Genomic DNA, 16,939 nt, shown 5'->3' with positions numbered 1-16,939 from the left:
CACACACACACACACACACACACACACACACACACACACACACACACACACACACACACACAAACGTACTTTAGCTTACAGTTTCTGGGTCAGCTTACCTTGAGGATTCCCTTGTGGCTCAGCAGCAGATTAGACGTTTTCAGATCCCGATGAAGAATCCAGTTGTCATGGAGATGTCGGACTCCTCGAAGGAGTTGGAGCATTAGAGTCTTTATTTCTCCTAAAAGAAAAAGCCTTGCATGAGCTTCTAATAACTGCCTGCTAGTTAATAACCTTTATACATCACAAAAATGTCAGACTGAATTTTTCACTATTTTTACAAGAAGAAAAGAATAAATAAATTATGCCACAATACCAGGCAAGAAAGGCTGCTTCATGGTTTCCATCAGACTTTTCAGGTCATGCTCTACATAGTTCATTACGATATAGATCTTATCCATATTGCTTCCAACAACAATTTCCTGACAATGCAAAAAAGAAACAAATAGGTCAAAAAACAAACAGCAAATGTTATTCACCCAAACATATTGTCAAGTTGTCTCACCCTGACTGTAACGATATTTGGATGTTGAGCTTTCAGAATAGTGTTAATCTCTCTTAAAGACGTGATGGGAAAACCTTCCTTCTCCTTCTCCATCTTCAACCTTTTTAAGGCAACAATCTCATCTGCAAATATAAAACGGCATTTATATAGAAAAACCACATAAAAAAAAAACACAAAATCAAAACATAAACAGGAGTCTATGTACATACCGGTCTTCTTGTCCTTGGCTCTGTACACCACTCCGTAGGTTCCCTCCTCTATCCGGTTCAGACACTGAAACTCTTCAACGCTGCGGCAACCCTAAAACAAATTTCATTCCGAATAATCACATTTTTGAATGTCATTAGAGGTTTAACTTAAGGTGAGGATGCTTTTTTTTCTCTCTAAAGCATCACCTTGTGGTTAGTAGTGTGTTTGAAGGGAGACTAAACAGTCTGTCATCATGACACAATCATTTCTTCTGATGAAAGGCTAAATTTAAGTGCTTATTAAATCTGTTTGAATAAAGAGCTAAGACTTTTATTGACAGAATTTCCTTAACTCACAAAACCGAAACCTATGTGAATATAATCGAGAGGCTGTTGGGAGGGAAACGATGTAAAATGAAACTGAAACAAACAAATAAAAAAAACATTTCAATACTCCACTAATGTGGGAAAAAACACAATTTCACAATTGTAGTGGTTCCATTTAATCAAAATCACATATGTTTTTAAATATATATCACAAATATTTTACAAACATTTAAAACAACCTTCAATAGGCACTTTAAAAAGTGGGCTATTATTGTTACAGGCTAATTTTCTAAACTGTATAAGTAATTGGTGCAGATGTCGATATCTGATAGTAATACTGCTGTTATGGCAATATTTAACAATAATTTATTTGACAAAATTTTATATTTCATTATTTGATTAGTTGTCAGAATAATCAATAGAATACTCGATTACTAAAAATAATTGTTTACAACAGTCCTAATCCTGACACACTGTTGGAGCCGTTTTCAGCCAGTTGCCATGGCAACGAGTGTGTGTGTAGTGTAGCACACACAGAGTTAGAAAAAAGAACACAAGCGGTTTTGAGTTATTCAACGATTTTTCCATTGGTTGTGGTGCATTGTACTAACTTAACAACACCTACATCTCCAGGTTTTATTTAGTGAACAGAATTGTTTTACCTAGGCATAGAGATTATGGATGGCAAGTAAAAGAATCGTCTTTTTGCCCTTTACCGTTGTGCACATGCTCGAAATTTCCAAATGTAAACAACATGCAACTTATTCGAACGCTTACCTGCAAAGCCGGCAGATATTTGGGAAGCTCCTTCTTCAGCTCCACAGGTGAAACTGGAGGGGACTCTGGAATGTAGTTCTCCTCGGGGGTGGGCGAACGGGAGTGAGTTTGGGACTGAGGGGTGGGGTCACCCTCTCTACCTTCCTCTTCGTCGTCGTCCTCCTCGTCGTCGTCCTCTTCCTCCTCCTCCTCCTCCTCCTCGCCGGTCTCCTCAGAGTCGTGGTCAAAACGGGACTCTGGAACTGCGACAGCAAGAGTGAAGTCAGTTAAAATTATTTGAGTTTGTTTGATGAGGGACATGAATTCAGAAACTAGATGATCAATGTTGTGATTCTGTAGCTGGATTTGTTTTTGTTCTTTTTTATGGCAGATACTATTAAAGTCCAATCTAACAAAGTTGATTTTAATACTGATTGTATTAAAATCAACAATATAATAAATCAATAAAACTGTTATTTCTGTTCTGTACAACAAGCAAAAGAATATCACTTTGTGTATGTATGCTTATTCTTTTATTTTGTTTAAAAATTTTAATTTAATATTTAAATTTCATGGCACACTTTCAAACATTGATCTGACATATCAAGCATACTGTGGCATTTTAAAATGATTGGACCAACAATCAGTTCTGAAACTCAACTCCTAATCTCTGCTGTTAAAGTGCTAATAATAAGCTTGAGTTTGAGCAAAGCACGCCGCTAATTTTTATCAATTATCTTCTACTTTTTGCTGCACAGCTTGCAAAAATGTAGCATCGGCTATGAAGATTATTATTCTGCTGATAAAGTTAATTGTTTTTCAAGAGATTTAGGACTAAAATATTGAATCTCGCAGAAAGGAGCCAAAAAACAAATCAGGACATTTTATGACGCAAGAAACGCATTAAATTTACAAATTTACAAACTTCTGTAAGGTTTGTCTGCACAAGATTAACTGCAACCACATTGAGAAGACAAATATGAACATGATGAACAAAAAATAAAGTTCAGATAAATCTTTAGGAACAAATTATAAACCAATAGGAGTGATGGCTATACAGATATCCGGCAGAAACTGAACAGTCGGAACAAAGTGTTTCAAAAAAAATACACAGGACAAATCCAGAACCTCATTGGTGAGTAAATTCAGCTGAAAACTGAAGAAACGTTGAGTTTTATTTTACGGCATCTCCAGCATTTTAATGAAGAATAAGACTGTATTAGAAATGTCTTCTCTTAATCAATTACAAAGAAATGGACTTAATAGCTAGAAGCACTTGAAAAGAAACAGTAAAGGAGCTGTCAGCTGAAGATGGCCAGCATTTGAGAAATAAGAAAAATGTTTTCATTTCACTATAAATCCTGTTAATTTCACAAAAAACAAGTGTCCGGCAGCTCACCAACCTGCAGGTATGTGCTTTCCATTTTCCCTCTCTTCCTCAACGTCTTCATCTGACTGCTCTTCCTCACTCACATCCTCTAAATGGGGAAAAAGGCGTGTTTTTATTATTATTATTAGGCTTGAGCGACATTTAGAAACAGAAGAACAACACATTTTACCTGCGCTCTGCTCAGACCGTCCCGACACTGAAACAGACTCCCCTTCGTCTTCTTCCTCCTCCTCCTCCCCCTCACTCTGGCTGCTGGACTGATCCTCTCCTTCCTCTTCATCCTCCTCCTCAGATCCCGACCCTGATGCTAAGCAAGACAGAGAGAATTTGACTGTGGAGAAAGAAAATCAATGAAGCTGGGAAGGTAAAAATAATCAACTTATAGTGTAGAAACAGGCACAATGCAGCTAATCTAAATTTCTATAACTGTAAAAGGGATAAAAATGGAATTTCCTCCAAAAGTATCTGGGTTGCAACACTAGTCAACATGAGTTTAAACCTATATGGTCATTGATAAGTGCAGCTCCGCGTTACCAATGGAGGATTCTGCCGTGCTGGTCTTCCTTTCAACATCACTAATGTCTTGGAGGTCTGCAAGCAGGTCTTGAACATCTGACCTCTCCTCTTTAGATGCTGAATAATTTAAAAAATAAATTACTATAACAACAGCTGACATGGAAATGTTCTGAAGGGCGACACAGGTTTTACATTAAACCCTCACCTGGAATTTTCCGTGGCTCGCTGTGCTCAGACCGGTCCCGGGAACCGCGAGTCGGACTGCGACTGCGTTGAGCTTGTTTTGACTTGTCGTCGTACTCATCGGGTAGCATGCGATGGAGAGACGGTACTGTGAATGAGAGCGAATGAGAGGGAATAAAAGACAGCTTTGTGAATTTACAGGGTTGTATAATGACATCCTTTGAAACTGATAAGTTCTTTTTGTTGATAGAGATGGACAAATAAACGGGCTGTGGACCTAAAGCTGAGAATTGTCAACTTGATCGGAAACACTGTCAGTGAGCCTGTTATATCACTTTTGACTCCAATATAAATAATTGACTTTTCAGACCAGAAATGCATCAAATTTGATGTTCAATGCAGTCAGTCACAAGAGCAGATAAAAAGAGGAAATCATTGCGTTGACAGGCCAAAGTTGAATCACAGATTAAAAAATCTGTCACGACACTCACTGATGACAAATGTATTTAGTGTAACTCATCGGGAGTAGAACTGTCAAATCATATCAATGTATAAGCAATTAAACATTGTTGAATGTAATTGTAACATTAGTAATGTATTATTTCTCTCAATATTGTGGTTTGTAGCAAAAAGAAATAATTTCTGTAATTCTGACTGACATAAACAGGAGACGTTTGGTCTGATTTAACTTCAAAAGAAACCAAAAGCTGCGTGTGTCTTTTTTTTTGGTATATGTAAGCTTCTGATTTACTGTGTATGATGTCACTCCACTGAAGACAGGACATCATTCAATAAGCAGGGAAGAACATAAAAAATGCATCTTTTGTAAAGACTAACTTTCTCGTCGACTCCCTCTCTCTTTGTGTCGATCGTCCACCCTTCGCTCTCTCTCTTTAAATTCCCGTTGCTCTTTCTGCTGCTCGCGAATCTTCCGGTCTCGTTCGCGCTGGCGCTCCTGCTGCTCCAGACGGTCTCTGTGGTCAAAAACATCAAACAAGAAGCAGATCGTTTACACCAGCAAAAAAACATTAAGAATCTCAGCCACATCATCCAAATATTTTGTGTTTCTGGTTTAGATGCTTTTATGGAATAAATGCACAACTACAGCAAAACTTAAGGATGGGCAATATGGCAAAAATATTTGCCTAACAAATCCTGATTTTTATTACAATTTCAAGACATAAAAGCACAGCTGTTTAGATAAAGGCCTAATGGAGCACTTTGGTAGAGATTTTGTTAATTTGCGTAATTTTCATAAGTTGTAACAAACACAACTGATATTTAATTTGTACACTGGCATATTTACACCTTGTCTTAAATGGTTTTGCCAAATTCAAGACAATTTCTTTGAACTTAAAATGTAAAACAACACCAGTACTCAGGTAAGGTGCACTCTTACTACTTAATATCTAATATCTACTACTAATAGCCTGCATTTTGATCATGATGTATATTTATCACAGATATTATTCAACTTAATTATAAATGTTACATTTATTATTATTATTATTATTAGAAGTAGAATTTTCATATTCTTCCTAGTTGATCACTCTCTCACCAACCCACTCACATGTTTTTGGTTTATCAAAATAAAACACAATGTTTCAACCCAAACAACAATCTAAGTCTTTTTAATTAGTTGTAAACATGATATTTTAAGTTACTGTTAAGGTCTGCTGCAGTGACACTGTATGAAATTAGATCTAAACCCTGCTGTAATTGTTTTAACTGTCTAGAAGCATGTTGTTCACAAAACCTCACAAATCAACAAGTTCAACAGACTAACCAGACCACTGAGGAGCTAGCAAACAACCACCTAAATGTTTACTTACTTAGCATTAGCCGCTAGACACCTAGGAACAGCTGGAGGAGGGGAGTGTTCTTGGAGTTTTCTTCTGTGTGTAATGAGGACAAAATAGCTTCAATTGCATTTGGTGGACAATCAGAAACACCTGAGTCTTTAGTAGCACCGTACCTGAATATGGCTTTAAAGGTAATTTTACTTTCAAACTGTTAAAACTGACTATTCGGATATCAAACGGGTACCATGGTGCACATGAAAAACCAGTAGTCATTTCATTCCTGCTGCATAAAAGTTCATTTATGAAGCTGAAGGAAACAGACAAAACAGAAACTGATGTATCTGAGCCAAAGCAGGACAGGACCTGCAGGACCTGTGTCCTATGAGCCCACCAGATCTCTGCTTTGGTACATCCTCAACAGGTTGTAGTTGTTCAAGATGTAATATTGTCATATCGCCCACCCCAAAGTTTAACATATTATCAAAAAGAAAATTGAATTACATTTGTAAAATCCATTACATCCATAGATGCTGGAGTGGTTACATTTAAAACCATATAGGCTTTACTACCATGAAATAAATTGATAACTAACATTAACGCTCACCTCTCTCTGCGAGAATGAGCTCTGGCTTGCTCCCTTCGTTTCTGCCTCTCCCAGTCTCTGCGTGCTTTGTCTTCCTCCCATCGCCGCTTCCGGCGATCGCTGTCTCGCTCCTTTTCTTTGTCTTTGACTCGTACGTGTTTAACTCCAGCTTTAATCGTAATCAACAGAAGGAAAAAAAAAAAAAGCAAAGGAAATGATCTAAATTTTGGTAAGACGCTCCGTCAATCACAATTCTGTCTGCGTAATCGATCAAACATCTCACTGCCTTCAGCAGAGTGACTGCGGTGACGTCTTTTATCCTTTCTCTTCTCCTCCTTTCTGTGATGCGTTTTGTCCTTCCTCGCAACCTGCTGCGGGGGCTTGATCGCTAGTGACTCGTCTTCCTCTCCTCTACCAGAAATATAACACAAACACTGTTTAGATTTGACTAATAACCGATACCAACACATTTGTATCATGATATAATGTACCTGTCCTCTGTTGAGTCCTCCCGTACGTACGGGGAATTACGAATTGTTATTTCCATTTTTTGATCTCGTAGTTCTCCTTCCTCCGGAGTGTCTCGCTTCGGTTCCCGATCATTCGTCTGTGGAACAACGCCCTGTGAGAACTGCGTAAAACAAGGCGACATTTATTAGTGCCTGAAATCCAAAACCTTATCAATATCAAATGACAACAACTAATTACTAGAACAAGCTCAAATCAGAAACAAGATATCTAAAATGCACCTACAAAACTCAGTTAGTTTTTTGGGGGATTTTGTGTTACAATTTTTCAGAAAGAAAAAACAATAAATGCTGATTTGACAAAGAAAAAATGACCAATTAAAAATACCTCTGAAAATGAAATTATAAATTAATTTATTAACATTATCAGGAACCTTTTAAGAATAATGCTCACATTTTCATAAGCATGCATGTTTTACATGGCTACAATATTTATGTTTTTCCTTAAAGGCACTTTACATTTTTCTGGCGCTTAATAACAGTTTTCTCTTCTAATTCTCGTCGACGTTTTTTTTCCTGCAAGATTTCGTCAAGAGTTTTTACTTTCCAGGTCTCCTTTTCGTCCCCCATCAGCATCCACAATCCACCACCTGATTCATATGACAAACACAGACGTACACAAAGATTTATCACAGCACAGGTGTTACAGATTTCTCTCACATTAGTAAACACAAGCCTGAAAACTCTATTTAAGGTGTCCAGATTGGTCCCGCCACTCGGATTTGGCTGGAAACGCCCATGCATATGAGCAGTAGAGCTGCAGAATCAGAGATTTTAAGTTTAATTAGCACAAGTACCACAGTCTTGTCATTTAAATACGACTAACAGTAGTAGGTCAGTTTCAAACTCCTGAGAAACACGTGTTTTAAAAACATGCTAGAAGCACTAAAGCTACTTTAAGAAGTTATCTCTGCAGCATTTTATGCAACAAAATAGAGGCGCATTACAACATCGAATAGGAAGAATCAAGTAAGCTGTGAATCTAGCAGAGATGAAAGTGAACTGATGTGAGAATTAAAGTATATGCTGCACCTAAATAAAGTTTTTAGGGGKKTTTTTTAGTTCAAGAAATTATTTCCGCCGCAGTAAAACCACACGAGCGCAACTTTGTAAAAAAAATAAATAAATAAAATAAATAATAATAATACAGTACTGCCTTTGTTAGGGTGTTACAATGATTCATGTGTGACGTTACTGCAACCTTTTTGARTTGTATTCTCCTGCTAAAATAGCACTCAGCGTGTAGGTACACAAAACACTAATAATATACAGTGCTGTTTCATACCTAAGCAGCATATGGACTCAATATGCTGTACAATTTTAAGTCAGGTTTCTCGTTTCCACGTTACAGCGCTAGTTAACATTGCGATAGCCGTGTTATAAGCAGGGTTAAAAAGCTAAGTCAGTAAAATAGCTTAAAACCTTAAACTCAATGACGAATTTAATAAGCTGGAAACCACGTATAAACTCCCAAATTTCAAAGAGTAACATAGCAGCATGTTAAACTTTCAAAAGCTATTTTCAGTTTTATGTTTGACAGGAATGCTACCACGGTGCTAGCATTAGCAAACTTTAGCGTAAGCTAGCATGTGAGACCGTTGCTAAATAAATTCTGCAGCTAAAAAAATATATTTTACAAAGAAATAAATATCACAGTTTTTATACATTTTAACTGGCGTGTGTGTAGCAGTTTTGATATCTTAAAATCAAGGCGTGAATGCAGAGCTTGGTTAAAATAATCGCTGAGAAAATAAAATACCCAAACACACCTGAAGATGCGCAGCGGAAGTTTAAACGTGTCACACACGTTCACACTGCTTCCGGTGTGAAACAAAACCTTCCTGTTAATAATTAATTAGCACATCTAATTGGACGAAAATTTACGAAATTCAAGAAATCTTTTGTTCTATTTAAAAAGTAAACAGTGTCACTGCCCCTTATGTTATATTATATCACRTCATACTAAAAATATAAACTGGAATACAGTTTACATTTGCTCCTATACACTATTCATAACTAACTATTAACTAACTATTAATAATTAATAATGTGAAAACCTTATAATCTGTTCATAAAACCATAAGGCAAAACATTAAAGTCTTTCTCTACTTTCAATCTTTTAATTTTATATAAAAATGATCCTTGGCTGCTGTTATGCTTCACATCCTGTATCACAGATAAGAAATGTTTTTGTTGTTTATAAAATGAATAGCATATATGCAAGGTGAGCTGTCAGGRATATATTTACTGCCATTTTTTCATGGTTTGCATTTTTTCATATCTGCTCAGGTATGGAGAAATGGCAAGAACTAAACTGGGTTTATCACTGGGAAAGTATTGTATATAATGTTAAGAAGAAGRACGAGAACAGCTCATTGATTTATAACAGGATGCCTCAGTGAACTTTGGCCAAAGTCTGACTCTGAGACCGAGGCAGTGCTTTCTTTTTAAAGATTTGAAAGAAGACTTTCCAAGCTTGTTGTCAGCCACAGGTAAGAAAGACATATTTTTTCCTGTTTCTTAAAACTGACAGTTATTGTTTAACATTAGTTTTAAAGGTAAGACTCTATCTGAGGTTCCTTTTTTACTCATCAAAGTAATCAGCCAACCTTACAGATATAAAACCTCATTTTAAATCAGATTAATTTCCTTGCTACTGCAAACATTGACTTGCATGTAACATACTGTACTTCTGTATCTAGACTGGCAGTGAGCAGGGAATAACTACACATAAACCTCTAATAATAGAAGAAGACACTTCCAATGGAACCCAGCGGGGAGAGCAGCGTGCATTATGACCGCTGGAATGAGAGCAACATCAACATGAACGTAGAAGCTTCAGAGTCTACTACAAGGAGGTGAGATGAAGATGAATCCCAAAAATCTAGGGAAATCGTTTTCTCACACTGTTGAGTAATCAGCTAAACTGCTTGGTTCTTTAGACGGGGAGACACAACAGTGAGGAAATACTTTAACCTTGTTTTCATAATACATTTATGTAAATGGTTTCACAATTTTACAACCTTGGAAAGTTCTCCAGACTTTTTTTAAGGGTCTTCTTCGAGTAATGCTGTTTTTTTTTTTTACTTGTGAGAAAAAAGTCTTTGTTTTATTTTAAATGCAGAAAGGCTTCCACTTGTTAATCTGACATTATTATTGTTATTATTATCATTGTATATATATATATATATATATATATATATATATATATACCGATTTTTAATGCTGTTTTTTACTTGTTTTATCTACAGTCCTGTGTGACATGTCTATCTGTAAAATAAGTGAAGTTGATATGTGAAACACTAACTAAAAAACTATTTCCAGCATGATATCTATAACTGAGAAGAAAAAAAACCTAATCCAGGGAAGTGCTGGGACGAGGACTGGGAGCATRAATTAGTTGATCATTTACAGCTGGAAAATCTTTCAGCTAGTAGCTCTGCTGGACTTTTAATACAAAAGCTTCAATATCCACCAAGGTGGAAATTAAATACCTAKGAACATTTGAATAAAATATCAGTCAACTGCCAGTTGTACAATCTACTTCCCCTCAAGATTTTATAGTAAAAATATTTTGCAAATGACAAGGTCGAGTAAAATCGACAGAACCTTAACTCTAATCTTTCATATCGCTGTGTAAAGGTTTTGACCCAGTTTCAATGACTTGAACTTGAGTGTGATAAAATATTGTTTTATCACAATATTTTATGGTAACATTGTGATAATGATTAAATGATAATAAAACCTATTTATTACTTCTCTGCTAGATAACTGTAAGGCTGTGACAGCATGACTCATCAATCACAGCCTCAAAAGCACAAATACTGCTCTGGAAAACATATGAATTTGTAATACGCTCAATTAGGACACTAGTCACAAAAAGAAGTGTGATTTGTATCATTTGCATACAGCAGCAGAATTTAATTCAAATATATTAATCAATATTTATTGTTACTTATTTCATTAAACAAACAGCAAATAAACTAGAAAATAAATATAAATATTTTTCATTGGAATTTATTGCAACTGCAATAAGTCAGAATTCATATCATACCAAGAAATTTATTGTGATAAATAACAAATGAGAAGATAAATGTCCATCCTTATTTCCAATTCATCCAAACTATAACGCATCCAAGCAGCTTAAAAAAAGCACAAGAACAATGTTTGACTGGCATTTTTGTGTGGGTTTTTTTTGTGTGTGTGTGGGTTTTTTTTAATGCTGTATTATTCTGGGTGTAACAAGACTGACATCTTCCTAAAAGATTTTTCTTTTTTTTATCTCGTCCACCTTWTAGGAAGCCTTGGGTATCATCCAGAGGTTTTTTTCACAAACATGATACGGTCTTGGGTGTAAATGCAGGAATTTACTCAGATTTCCTACAAATCTAGTTGATCAGTTTTTTTTTTTCTTAGATATGACCAGGTTGAGTCAGATAACATTATAAAACAAATAAGAATCATAATAAGAATCATAATAGCCATAAATGAATTAATTTGAAAGTTACATTTCGTATTTACCTTGGTGATCTTTGTCTGAAATGAAGATCTGAAACTTTCAAGCACAGACAGGAAAGATCTGTAGCGGCACAAATGTATACTCTTTACTGTGTTTATGTGACAGGTTRATGGTATCAAACTACCTAAATGCTCAATTTAGAGTGGATTGTTTGCTAAATTACCTAAATACTGCATCTAGTTTAAGTTTATGTTCAATTTAATGCATGAATTATTCAAAGATACAAGTTAATTGTATTACACAAACACAAAAACAGTCCTCTGAAAATAGTCGGAAGCTAGACATAAATATTCAAATTAATTATTTAGCTCTATATTAGAATCTTTATGGTTCATAAACCCAGACAAGGAAKCAAGGARGAYGACGAGCTTGAGCAGATAACAGATTTTGTCCATCTTAACGGTATTTTCAGATTCTGATTCATTTTTAAATAATTATGTTTAGTAACTGTATGGTTGGTCTACTTCACAGGCTCTACAACAGAGTGTGCACTGGATACACCGGGATCGCACTGAAGGCTGTTGGAGCGTTAGCTGCACTGGTGGTGATTTACGTCATTGGTTATGTGACAGGATACTATGTTCATCGGTGCCCATAGTAAAGAGTGTGTTTGAAATTTTGTGAAATTGTACATTGACCTAACCCTGTCTGCAGAATACAGAATAATAATTTTTTTCAAGAAATTAGAAAATTAAGAAAATTACAGAAAATATTTTTGATTGAAATGTAGTCCCTATTGTACGAATGCATTTCTTGGATTTAGCATGATGCACTTTTGACGCTTTACTTGCAGTAAAGTGCAGTTAAAGTTCAAATAAAAAACTACTGATATGATTTTGAGAATAAAGGGGTAGTGTGGTGAAGTGTGGCTGCATTTTAACATGTAGTGTCAACAGATGTTAAACACTGCATTGTGTTCTGTTTATTGTGTTCATGAAACAAAACACAACAAAASACTTCCCAAAGTGCAATGAAATAAAATACATTTGCCAACTGTTTCCTCTATTTGTACATTTTTAGATTTTCCAATCTGGCAGCCATTTTTAATCTGGCCATTGATTCTTTGTGGATTAGACTTTTGCTTCAGTGTGGAAATTAAGGAGATGAGATTAGATTCATCTGCAACAACAGATACACTGCTTGACCTTTAAACTTTAGCTGGTTAAAGGTCTCAAGCAACGTGATCATTATGTCAGTACAGGAGAACCATCATCACTCAGGATTTGAATGTACAATTATGATTACTGATCAAATAACTATAAGAAAGGTTGAACAGCCCTGAGTGACAACCGACTCCTACACTAAGGTTTACAACAAAAATAATAAGAAAAAAATAACAGGTATTGTATTCTGTGTTGACCATTACCTTAATATTGAAATTATAGTCCACTCCACAAAAACATGTTTGGATTTGTTTTGAGGCAAAAATAATTTTAATAATCTTTATGTGTGCATAAACATATCTAGATTATTTATATGTGCTTGTGAGTCTAAAGGTGCTTCCTTTTAGATTCACATTTTAGAGAAAAACTAAAATAACTCAAGTTGTTTTAGTTTAAACGTACGTATAAATTAGGTAACCCATTGCTTGCAAAGTGTTTATACACCTTTTTTACATTTCTACAATGTATTTTGTAGAAATGTTATACATAGAGCAACATAAAGCAGAAAGCAGGAAATAATTAGAAAGTGAGAGGAAACTGATCCATGTTTTWAAGARTATTTTATGTCATCTTTCTCTTTTTGGATTTACAGCTGCAAGCTTTTTGGAGTCTCAAATTATTGCATATTATTCCTTGSCACAAACACCAAGCTGAGTCAGAGTGGATGGACTGATCTTYAAAGTTAATTACATTCCCTAGCTTGCTACAGATTTTTAATGGGATTTAGTTTCTGCACTTTGACTAGAAAYATGAATGTATTTTGAATACTTARAGTTGTTTTCCTGCTGGAAGCTGAACATTCACTCTAGTCTCAGTTCTTTATATGACTGGTGAGACATTATCAAATTACCTAAGTACTCAATTTAGAATGGGCTGTTTGCTGAATGTCCTAAATACAGCACCTGTTTTAAGTATATGATCATTTTAATGCATTAATTATTCATAGATCCAAGTTAATTGTATTACACAAACACAAAAGASGTCTTCTGAAAGTAGCCGGATGTTAGACAGAAAAATTCTAATGAATTATTTAGTCCTATATAAGAAGTTTTATGATTCCAGACATAACCGGAAGCAATGAAGGCTCTGAGCTGAAAAAGAGAACAAACACCTTGGTGGGGTTGCCACTGCAGACGGAAGTATAAAGATTGAGTAACTAGGTTTTCTTCAATGATTGTGTATGCGTCTTCCCAATAAATTCCCCAGCTCAAGAAAAGCATTTCCACRTTTAAGTGTTGCTTTAACCATGTTCCRGTAGCAAATCAGGAACAAAAGAAACGCATTTTCCAGTTTTTATACTCGTGACCTGGAAAAAATATTTGCAGCAACCCAAGCTAACACCAACGTATGTCTCTATTTTATGCAAACAAAGACAACTTGGTYTCTAACCAACCAAGTTGGGGTTGGTTAGACGGACGGGTTTCTAGCAGACTATAGAAGTTAGAAATCATTCTTGGATTTTTAACTTCACTGGGGCTTTATGCTTATTGTTCCAACTTGGACAGTTTTACTTCATACGTGTAGTTAAGAATTAGCATATAGATAGGCATTCATATAATTAACATATATTGTTGTAGTGCTTGTAAAACGTTGCATTTAATGAGGTTGYATTTATTTAAAAATGCTTTGAACTACTATATGAGTATTAGTGGTAGGAGGCATGTATTATGTAAAAACGTTATTTTTAAAAAGTTTTTTTGACGGAGGAGCGGAACAAGCCTGWTCCATCATTGAGGACTTGTGTAGTTGTACTTCACTTCCTGTATCTGTGGGGAACTCCGCCATGGTGACGTCACAGTTCTCAGACGTCGGAGGAGGAGGYGGTGGTGGTGTTAGAGGATCTCCGCTCAGCCAACTCCACGGCGTGTTTGAGAAAAATGAAACATGGATGAGGGGTTCACCSAAAGTCGGGAGGAAGCAGCCCATTGTGGGGTAAATMATTAAACACAGAGCATGATTGTGGTTTTGTGTTATTATGCTTTGAGGACCTCCGTAATTCGGACGGGTTTCCCTGTAGAAGTTATCTCATCGCTGCTAAGTGTCAGTGACTCCCACGGGCCAACAATGTGGCTACAGCTAATGCTAGCTCGAAAAAACTTAGCTAGTCGAGTAATAATCGTCACCTACTTAGTTCGCTCTGTATCAGACTTAATTAAGTGTGTCAGCCTGACTTGCTTAGCATGATTGTTTAAACCGGATAAAACATATGCCGTTCTTAGCTAAGAATGATCAACTAACGCGGCTAGGTGAAACTGCTAAGGCTAATGCTAGCTAACGTAATGCTATGTTGCCTAGAGCCGCTTTGAAATTTTGACAGCTTATTTTGGGTAAATAAACACGTGACACTCTATTGCGTTATCTCTTCTGTTCAATTCAACAAGGAAATCCTAGAAGTAATAACTTAAGAGATTTTAGACGGCAAGAAACAAGCTCTGTTCGTCAGACAAGAGTGAAACAGTTTTTTTTTAAAGAAAGTCAGAAAAAAAATCGGATTTGTAAAAGTTACAATTATGTCATTAATTTATGTTTAATAAAGTTAGCGAAATGTCTACGCAATACTTGGACATGGAAAGAGTGTTGAGTAACCTCCTTATGTTGTCAAGTAGCTCTGAGTAGAAGCTGCTTGCGTTACCAAACTGCTCCTTCACTTTTTTTTTTCAATCGTAACTTTATTTGTTCAGCGTTTGATTACAAAAAATAATATACCGGTAATCATTTTTGCGACCCTTAGTTTTTAACATGCAAAGCCATGTGTGAGAAAGGCAAAATAACGTTAGGCAGATTAAGAGCATTTTCAACGGAGTTGCATCTCAAAGCTACAAACAAATTTTATTACACCACGTTTTAAATTAAGTCAAGATAATTAATGTAGGTTAGGAATTTTGAAATCAGATAAGCTAGGCTAATACTCGTTGAATTTACCATTTAAGTTAAGTTACTACATTTAGCTGAAATTAACAAGCCTATGTCACAACACTTTGTGAGGGTACTGTTGGATAATTGGTTTTCACAGATTTCCCCACCTTTAAGCTAYGCTCCCCTTTACTGTACATTCACAGTAACACACCGTATATGAAAATGTATTATTATTATGCACTCTGAACCAGAAAGAACAGCTTTAACAGCACTTTGTATTATTGAAATATGTTCAATTAGTGATGTCCAGTCATGATTTATAACAATTTGTTGATGCTGATTGCTTAAAGCTACAGATCTAGTTGAGAACAATCTTGCCACATGATTATGGTGTTTCTCCACCAAAACAAAATCTTGTAAAGTGTCATTTAGGTGTCCTGAAAGATGCNTATTATTATTATGCACTCTGAACCAGAAAGAACAGCTTTAACAGCACTTTGTATTATTGAAATATGTTCAATTAGTGATGTCCAGTCATGATTTATAACAATTTGTTGATGCTGATTGYTYWMARCTASAKMTSTAGYTKWRARCAATCTTGCCACATGATTATGGTGTTTCTCCACCAAAACAAAATCTTGTAAAGTGTCATTTAGGTGTCCTGAAAGATGCTGATAAATAAAATGCATTATTATTATTATTATTATTATTATTATTATTATTATTATTATTATTATTATTATTATTATATTGTTATTATGTTATTATTATACTTTTCAACAACTGCAAGGAGTTTTTGTTTGCAGAAAACCTAAAACTCAGAATACTTGTACTTGTGTTTGTCACTAGATGTGACATTCAACTTCATAATCACAGTTTGAGACTAACATCCATTTTTCAAGAGAGATCTGGGCATGAGTACAGCACTCCATTGTGCTTCTCAATTTGTTTATATTTCGCTTCTAAGAAGAAGTTATTTTATGAAAGTAACGTTTCGAAATAGTTCTTCAAACTTCCCGACAGGATGTATTTTGGTCAAGGAAGTGATTGAATTTTAATTTAGTGGTTATGGCTGATAAGTATTTATTTTCAGAATAATTTATTTCTGCCCCTTACAGCAGAACTTAGAACCAACACTTGTCTTGTCTTTTTAGAAATAGGACAACATCCAACCAAGAAGCGACTCAAGACCTGAATGATGTTCCTGGCCCACCAACCAAGCCGTTCACAGTTTGCCAAAGCTTGATCAAAAATGGTCCTGGTGGAAGGGCGGCTGCCATAAAACAAGTTTTAAAGACGTAAAACAGGGAGGAAAAAGGTGTGAATGGTGTTATTTGTTTAAAAAAAAGAATGTGTTGTATTTTAATGAATCTTTTGTTAATGTGTTTCAGAGTCATTCAGGGGTGTATTTTTAGCCATATTTAAAACAATAAAATTTTTGTGCTTTCTCTCTGCTAAGCAGTTTTTTTTTTTTTTGGATTGCATCAACTGAATAAATTCTTGTTGGGGGAGAAAAACTACCTTCAGCTTTCAGATGCACCTTCCAAGTAATTAAAAAATGGACTCAGTTGAACATTGAAGTCAT

The 16,939-nt window shown here is 35.5% G+C and overlaps 1 protein-coding gene and 1 long non-coding RNA gene across 4 annotated transcripts in view; one reads left to right on the top strand and one right to left on the bottom strand.

Annotated features, from left to right (window-relative positions):
- The window catches only part of cdk11b (cyclin dependent kinase 11B), a 19,175-nt gene extending 10,551 nt beyond the window's left edge, over positions 1-8,624 (bottom strand). Inside the window, exons 1-16 of one of the 3 annotated variants that reach the window (XM_008413037.1) lie at positions 8,586-8,624; positions 7,276-7,406; positions 6,781-6,920; positions 6,573-6,700; positions 6,311-6,458; positions 5,737-5,799; positions 4,742-4,878; positions 3,927-4,052; positions 3,740-3,838; positions 3,375-3,512; positions 3,219-3,293; positions 1,837-2,078; positions 754-844; positions 545-666; positions 356-461; positions 99-220 (exon numbers count right to left, since the gene is read on the bottom strand). In XM_008413037.1, coding sequence (XP_008411259.1) covers positions 99-220; positions 356-461; positions 545-666; positions 754-844; positions 1,837-2,078; positions 3,219-3,293; positions 3,375-3,512; positions 3,740-3,838; positions 3,927-4,052; positions 4,742-4,878; positions 5,737-5,799; positions 6,311-6,458; positions 6,573-6,700; positions 6,781-6,920; positions 7,276-7,392 — 1,854 coding nt within the window. In that variant the 5' untranslated portion in view covers positions 7,393-7,406; positions 8,586-8,624. Of the gene's footprint in view, positions 1-98; positions 221-355; positions 462-544; positions 667-753; positions 845-1,836; positions 2,079-3,218; positions 3,294-3,374; positions 3,513-3,739; positions 3,839-3,926; positions 4,053-4,741; positions 4,879-5,736; positions 5,800-6,310; positions 6,459-6,572; positions 6,701-6,780; positions 6,921-7,275; positions 7,923-8,585 lie in introns of those variants that run through there. The other 2 variants (XM_008413035.2, XM_008413036.2) reach the window with 2 other exon arrangements.
- A 5,661-nt stretch (positions 8,625-14,285) lies between these two features.
- On the top strand, positions 14,286-16,682 carry LOC103467008 (uncharacterized). The gene is made up of 2 exons (XR_534019.1): positions 14,286-14,430; positions 16,509-16,682. It is a non-coding gene; the product is annotated as an uncharacterized LOC103467008 (long non-coding RNA).
- The last annotated feature ends 257 nt before the right edge of the window (positions 16,683-16,939 follow it).

Source organism: Poecilia reticulata, linkage group LG7 (assembly GCF_000633615.1).
Source record: "Poecilia reticulata strain Guanapo linkage group LG7, Guppy_female_1.0+MT, whole genome shotgun sequence".
NCBI classification, from domain to species: Eukaryota; Metazoa; Chordata; class Actinopteri; order Cyprinodontiformes; family Poeciliidae; genus Poecilia; species Poecilia reticulata.
The sequence above is the reverse complement of the archived record's forward strand: the minus strand, read 5'-3'. Positions and strand labels throughout refer to the sequence as shown.